This window comes from Protomyctophum parallelum, assembly GCF_964188405.1.
Source record: "Protomyctophum parallelum genome assembly, chromosome: 20".
Taxonomy (NCBI): domain Eukaryota; kingdom Metazoa; phylum Chordata; class Actinopteri; order Myctophiformes; family Myctophidae; genus Protomyctophum; species Protomyctophum parallelum.
This window is the reverse complement of record NC_139718.1, coordinates 508,202-515,859: the sequence shown is the minus strand read 5'-3', so window position 1 is coordinate 515,859 and position 7,658 is coordinate 508,202. Positions and strand designations below refer to the sequence as shown.

The following is a 7,658-nucleotide window of genomic DNA, read 5'->3' as shown; positions in this document are numbered from 1 at the left end:
GATTATTATTATTACTATTATTCTAGACGGGCCTGTTGACTGATACCTGTCCATTTAGACTCTAGACGGGCCTGTTGACTGATACCTGTCCATTTAAACTCTAGACGGGCCTGTTGACTGATACCTGTCCATTTAAACTCTAGACGGGCCTGTTGACTGATACCTGTCCATTTAAACTCTAGACGGGCCTGTTGACTGATACCTGTCCATCTAAACTCTAGACGGGCCTGTTGACTGATACCTGTCCATTTAAACTCTAGACGGGCCTGTTGACTGATACCTGTCCATTTAAACTCTAGACGGGCCTGTTGACTGATACCTGTCCATTTAAACTCTAGACGGGCCTGTTGACTGATACCTGTCCATTTAAACTCTAGACGGGCCTGTTGACTAATACCTGTCCATTTAAACTCTAGACGGGCCTGTTGACTGATACCTGTCCATTTAAACTCTAGACGGGCCTGTTGACTGATACCTGTCCATTTAAACTCTAGACGGGCCTGTTGACTGATACCTGTCCATTTAAACTCTAGACGGGCCTGTTGACTGATACCTGTCCATTTAAACTCTAGACGGGCCTTTGACTGACACCTGTCCATTTAAATTCTAGACGGGCCTGTTGACTGACACCTGTCCATTTAAACTCTAGACGGGCCTGTTGACTGATACCTGTCCATTAAACTCTAGACGGGCCTGTTGACTGATACCTGTCCATTTAAACTCTAGACGGGCCTGTTGACTGATACCTGTCCATTTAAACTCTAGACGGGCCTGTTGACTGATACCTGTCCATTTAAACTCTAGACGGACCTGCTGAGTTTGAGTTTACAGCTCTGTTTAATCAACTATAACGGGTACTTAAGTGGTGCTGAGTTAGTTTGCATCTCAACAGAAGCACATTTCTCCTCTCGTGTAAACGACAGAGGAGTAATAGTGTAACACATGTAGTAACTGTACAGTCTGTCCTTATAACTGTCCTTATATCTGACAGAGGTCAATTTCACCAAACATTCTTTATCACGTATTGTGAGCTTGTTTTCACCACGATAAACGCTAATAACGTTGATGGTCCCGCCCCGACTCACAGGAGGTCCGGGTGAGACTGGAGGTCCAGGTCTAATAACGTTGATGGTCTTTCAGGAGGTCTGGGAGAAGGGGAGGTCCAGGTCTAATAACGTTGATGGTCTTTCAGGAGGTCTGGGACAAGGGGAGGTCCAGGTCTAATAACCTTGATGGTCTTTCAGGAGGTCTGGGACAGTCTGGAGGTCCAGGTCCGCGAGGCGCTGCTGTTGGGTGAACAGAACATGGAGGTTCTGCTGACGGCCGTCTCCAGGTTCCTGAGCGACACATCGTTCTCCGTTCCGGGCTTCGACCACAAGATGACCGGCCTGGAGGTCTACCGGACGCTGAGACGCTCCGGGGGCGACGCCCTCGACCGCGCTGTACAGAGGTTAGCTTAACCCTAGAGCGCTACCGCGCTATACAGAGGTTAGCTTAAAGTTGCTCTGTCACGCAGAGGTCGGCGCGGGGGTCCGCGGTAGTCTGCGTGGGGGTCCGCGGTTATGGGGGGTTCCCGCGGAGGTCGGCGGGGGGTCTGTGGTATAGTCTGCGATGCGTGATGCCGTTCACGTTGATGCGTGTGATTTATTTTCCACATGTCTGGTTGCTGGCGTCAGTTTCCACATGGCTAGTATTATGTTGTGACTGTTCAGTTTCCACATAGCTAGTATTATGTTGACTGTTCAGTTTCCACATAGTATTATGTTGTGTAATAATGTAGCCCAGTCTGCTTCACAGCTGATACAATGTAGCCCAGTCTGCTTCACAGCTGATACAATGTAGCCCAGTCTGCTTCACAGCTGATACAATGTAGCCCAGTCTGCTTCACAGCTGATACAATGTAGCCCAGTCTGCTTCACAGCTGATAGAATGTAACCCAGTCTGCTTCACAGCTGATACAATGTAGCCCAGTCTGCTTCACAGCTGATAGAATGTAGCCCAGTCTGCTTCACAGCTGATACAATGTAGCCCAGTCTGCTTCACAGCTGATACAATGTAGCCCAGTCTGCTTCACAGCTGATAGAATGTAGCCCAGTCTGCTTCACAGCTGATAGAATGAAGCCCAGTCTGCTTCACAGCTGATACAATGAAGCCCAGTCTGCTTCACAGCAGTAAAACGTGGCACAGTTGGGCACGGTGGCACAGTTGGTAGTCTGTCGCTTCACAGCTAGAAGGTCCTGGGTTCGATTCCCGCTCGGGACGCTGTGGGTGCTGGCGGCGTGTTTGCATGTTCTCCCCGTGTCACCTAGGGTAGGTACCCTCACAAAAAACATGCAGTAATCCTGGTCTCTAAACTGCCTCCCCCTGGCCAGCCGGGGCGCCTGATGGAGGGGAAAGGAACTGGTTGGAATAACGTGTTCCTTCCACGCGCTACGTCCAACCAGGGAAACTCTGTCAGGTGTAAAGGAGAAACTTGGACACTCAGCATGAGTTCAAGTCCGTTGCTCTCCCCTTGTCCCCCATATATGGGGACTAGGCTGGTCTCCCCTTGTCCCCCATATATGGGGACTAGACTGGTCTCCCCTTGTCTCCTATATATGGGGACTAGGTTGGCGGAGGGTGTGTAGAGTCCAGGATCACTGACACACAAAAATGGGCTACAAAATCGTGGGATTATAAAAATAAACGTATTTAACCAAAAAAGTATTAGTGTTTATTGTAGTCATTTAACCATGTTATCACTGATGACTACAATAAACCATCCATCTATTAATCTATTCATTCATTAAACAGGGTCTTCCAGGTCCTAGAGTCCGTCAGTCACATGGTGTCTGGTCTCATTAAACAGGGTCTTCCAGGTCCTAGAGTCCGTCAGTCACATGGTGTCTGGTCTCATTAAACAGGGTCTTCCAGGTCCTAGAGTCCGTCAGTCACATGGTGTCTGGTCTCATTAAACAGGGTCTTCCAGGTCCTAGAGTCCGTCAGTCACATGGTGTCTGGTCTCATTAAACAGGGTCTTCCAGGTCCTAGAGTCCGTCAGTCACATGGTGTCTGGTCTCATTAAACAGGGTCTTCCAGGTCCTAGAGTCCGTCAGTCACATGGTGTCTGGTCTCATTAAACAGGGTCTTCCAGGTCCTAGAGTCCGTCAGTCACATGGTGTCTGGTCTCGTCAGCGACGTAGAGTTCACCGTACCGGTGGCCGACGTGGTGGTGAGCGGGCCGGCCGTCATGGAGCGTCTGAAGTCTGCCCAGGAGGGGGCGCTAGAGATGTGGAACACCCTGAGCTGGGAGGAGATGCTGGGTAAAGATTTAGAGTTTCATTTATATATATATATATATCTCTGCTGTCGGGAGGAAACCTCATAACTCCAACTGCTGTCGGGAGGAAACCTCATAACTCCAACATATTCATTTTTCAGGAAATGAAAAATATACATTTTTCAGGAAATTAAGAAAACCTTATATTTTTAAAACAAAGCAATACTGCCTCATCAAAGTTTGTGTTTTAACTTTATATATTGTCAATTACTTCAATGAGAGGGGGTGAGGTGGTGGAGTTAGTTGCTTTATAGCAGACAGTTTGAGAGTTGGTGGAGTTAGCTGCTTTAGCAGACAGTTTGAGAGGGGGAGAGGTGGTGGAGTTAGTTGCTTTATAGCAGACAGTTTGAGAGGGGGAGAGGTGGTGGAGTTAGCAGCTTTATAGCAGACAGTTTGAGAGGGGGAGAGGTGGTGGAGTTAGTTACTTTATAGCAGACAGTTTGAGAGGGGGAGAGGTGATGGAGTTAGTTGCTTTATAGCAGACAGTTTGAGAGGGGGAGAGGTGGTGGAGTTAGCTGCTTTAGCAGACAGTTTGAGAGGGGGAGAGGTGGTGGAGTTAGTTACTTTATAGCAGACAGTTTGAGAGGGGGAGAGGTGGTGGAGTTAGTTGCTTTATAGCAGACAGTTTGAGAGGGGGAGAGGTGGTGGAGTTAGTTACTTTATAGCAGACAGTTTGAGAGGGGGAGAGGTGGTGGAGTTAGTTACTTTATAGCAGACAGTTTGAGAGGGGGAGAGGTGGTGGAGTTAGCAGCTTTATAGCAGACAGTTTGAGAGGGGGAGAGGTGGTGGAGTTAGCAGCTTTATAGCAGACCGTTTGGGAGGTGCAAGGTGGTGGAGTTAGTTACTTTATAGCAGACAGTTTGAGAGGGGGAGAGGTGGTGGAGTTAGTTACTTTATAGCAGACAGTTTGAGAGGAGGAGAGGTGGTGGAGTTAGCAGCTTTATAGCAGACAGTTTGAGGGTCCAATGGAGTTAAGAGGTTTTGTCCAAAGCACTTTTTGCTACTTTTCATTGGTTCAATAGTTTCAAAACAACACACAGACATAATAAATTCTACTGACCGGTCAGTAGAATTCTACTGACCGGTCAGTAGAATTCTACTTTTAGAATTCTACTAAATCATCATTTAGGTAAAGTAATAAATAATGTAATCATTTAGGTAAAGTAATAAATAATGTAATACTTGTAGGTAAAGTAATGAATAATGTAATACTTGTAGGTAAAGTAATAAATAATGTAATCATTTAGGTAAAGTAATAAATAATGTAATACTTGTAGGTAAAGTTCGGGAGCTGTTGGAGATGTTGGTGAGGAAGGCTGAAGACTTCGTGCGGTCACTGGCGTCAGAACATCGAGATCTGTCCGCACGACTTCAGGACGTCTTCGCCGAGGCTCAGGACGGCGTGACGTCCGCCAAGCAGCAGCTCGAAGAGGTCAAGGTCAGTGAATAAGTCAGAGGTCAAGGTCAGTGAAGAGGTCAAGGTCAGTGAATAGGTCAGAGGTCAAGGTCAGTGAATAGGTCAGAGGTCAAGGTCAGTGAAGAGGTCAAGGTCAGTGAAGAGGTGACTTCTACTCCAGTACATCTGAGAGGCAAATATTATACTTTTACTCCACTATTATTTGAAAACGTCTTTACTAGTTACTTTATAAATGGTTAAAAAAAAATATAGCGCTTTTATCCAAAGATCTTTCACCCATTCACGCACACACACACACACACACACACACACACACACACACACACACACACACACACACACACACACACACACACACACACACACACACACACACACACACACACATTTAACATCTTTATTTGTATTCACATTTTACAACAAATTTCTTGAACACAAATAATAGTGGATGCGCAAACTTGAGAAAACTCTACAACAAGTGCTTCAGGATACAGATCACGGGTACAGAAAGCATCGCCTTCTCCATATATGGCGACTGCCAATTATCACAGACACTGGACAGAATTTTGCCGATGCCTGATAGCTCTCGGCTTATTGGGCATGCCTGCAACCACTGATTTATGGACATTACAGAGGCTTCCGAATATGAACACAAGTAGTTTACATCTGTAGCCAAGCTGTATAATAGCATCCTTAAGACGCTGGTACTTAAGCACCTTGGTAAGGAATGCCTCTTCCAGACTGTGGTCAAACACACACACACACACACACACACACACACACACACACACACACACACACACACACACACACACACCTCTACATAGATTCTGCATTTCATTCACCCATTCACACACACATTCGGCGCATATTGGCGCTGCGTAACGCTGGCTGCCTGTTACTGCTGTAACAAATCAATTTCCCCTCGGGCATTAATAAAGTATTTTCCATTCCATTCCATTCACACACCGATGGCGGAGGAAACCATGCAAGGCACCAACCTGCACATCAGGAGCAATCAGGGGTTCAGAGTCTTGCTCAAGGACACTTCCACACTTCCCACAGGGATCGAACCGGGAACCTCACGCTTCCGGGCTTTTACTTGTAACAGAGTATTTCTATGCAACTACATTGCAGTATTATTACTTTTACTTTATATTTCTCCAGGCGGGCCTAGCGCGGTACAAAGACCAAACACAGTATTTCTATATTACTGTATTCATATCTTTATATTTCTCCAGGCGGGCCTGTCCCTCTACAAAGACCTGGCCAAGCAGAGTATTTTTAATCTATATTACTGTATTAATATCTATATTACTGTATTCATATCTATATTACTGTATTCATATCTATATTATTGTATTAATATCTATATTACTGTATTAATATATTTATATTTCTCCAGGTTGGCCTGTCCCTCTACAAACACCTGGCCAAGCAGAACAATCTATATTACTGTATTAATATCTATATTACTGTATTAATATCTATATTACTGTATTAATATATTTATATTTCTCCAGGTTGGCCTGTCCCACTACAAAGAGCTGGCCAAGCAGAGCAATCTATATTACTGTATTAATATCTATATTACTGTATTCATATCTATATTACTGTATTAATATCTATATTTCTCCAGGCGGGCCTGTCCCACTACAAAGAGCTGGCCAAGCAGAGTATTTATAATCTATATTAATGTATTAATATCTATAGTACTGTATTAATATCTATATTACTGTATTCATATCTATATTTCTGCAGGTTGGCCTGTCCCACTACAAAGAGCTGGCCAAGCAGAGCGTCCAGGACCTTTATGTGGGTCTGAACATGGAGCGATTGAACAGCGAGCTGAAGGATGTGGTCAGCAGCCTCCAGTCTGCTCTGGTCAGAGGAGTCAACCACACCATCGACCTGCTGAAGAGAGCCACCGTCAACATGGCTCCCTACGTCAAGATGAGCAGCAAGAAGATGGACCTGGACATTCCTCTACCCTTCTACTGGAAGACTTTCAGTGAGCTGCCCACGCAGGACAGGCAGTGAGGTGCTTAGGGTTAGGGCTAGTGTTAGGACAGGACAGGCAGTGAGCTGGTTAGGGTTAGGACAGGACAGGACAGGACAGGACAGGACAGGACAGGACAGGACAGGACAGGACAGGACAGGACAGGACAGGACAGGACAGGACAGACAGTGAGCTGGTTAGGGTTAGGGCTAGGACAGGACAGGACAGGCAGTGAGCTGGTTAGGGTTAGGGGCAGGACAGGACAGGACAGGACAGGACAGGACAGGACAGGACAGGACAGGACAGGACAGGACAGGACAGGACAGGACAGGACAGGACAGGACAGGACAGGCAGCGAGCTGGTTAGGACAGGACAGGACAGGACAGGACAGGACAGGACAGGACAGGACAGGACAGGACAGGACAGGACAGGACAGGCAGTGAGCTGGTTAGGGTTAGGGCTAGTGTTAGGACAGGACAGGACAGGACAGGACAGGCAGCGAGATGGTTAGGGTCAGGACAGGACAGGACAGGACAGGACAGGCAGTGAGCTGGTTAGGGCTAGTGTTAGGACAGGACAGACAGTGAGGTGCTTAGGGTTAGGGCTAGTGTGTGTTTAGTCCAGCCAATTTAGCCCGAAATTGTCAATATATTTTAGTCTCAGTTTTAATAATCATAGTTTTCATTAAGTTTCCGTCAGTGTAAAAAGGTTGGTCGACTCCGTTTGGCCAGTATAATACTATACGAGGATTCTTCATTTGTCACGTTTCATATTTAATTCATAGGAGGAGATTTTGATCAAAATGTATTATAGTTATTATAATATGACAGGCCCAGACGTGTTCTATCGTTTTACATTTGGTTAGTTTTCCAATTAGGTTTTCTGACGGCAGAATATCGATAAATTGAATGTAGTCCAGAAG

The 7,658-nt window shown here is 46.0% G+C and overlaps 1 protein-coding gene across 1 annotated transcript in view; it reads left to right on the top strand.

Moving 5' to 3' along the window:
• apoba (apolipoprotein Ba) overlaps positions 1 to 6,776 on the top strand; it is a gene marked incomplete at both ends in the record, with an annotated part of 88,999 nt that extends 82,223 nt beyond the window's left edge. Inside the window, 4 exons of the mRNA XM_083792803.1 lie at positions 1,245 to 1,442; positions 3,134 to 3,302; positions 4,597 to 4,757; positions 6,498 to 6,776. Coding sequence (XP_083648929.1) covers positions 1,245 to 1,442; positions 3,134 to 3,302; positions 4,597 to 4,757; positions 6,498 to 6,776 — 807 coding nt within the window. The remainder of the gene's footprint in view (positions 1 to 1,244; positions 1,443 to 3,133; positions 3,303 to 4,596; positions 4,758 to 6,497) is intronic.
• Positions 6,777 to 7,658: the final 882 nt, after the last annotated feature.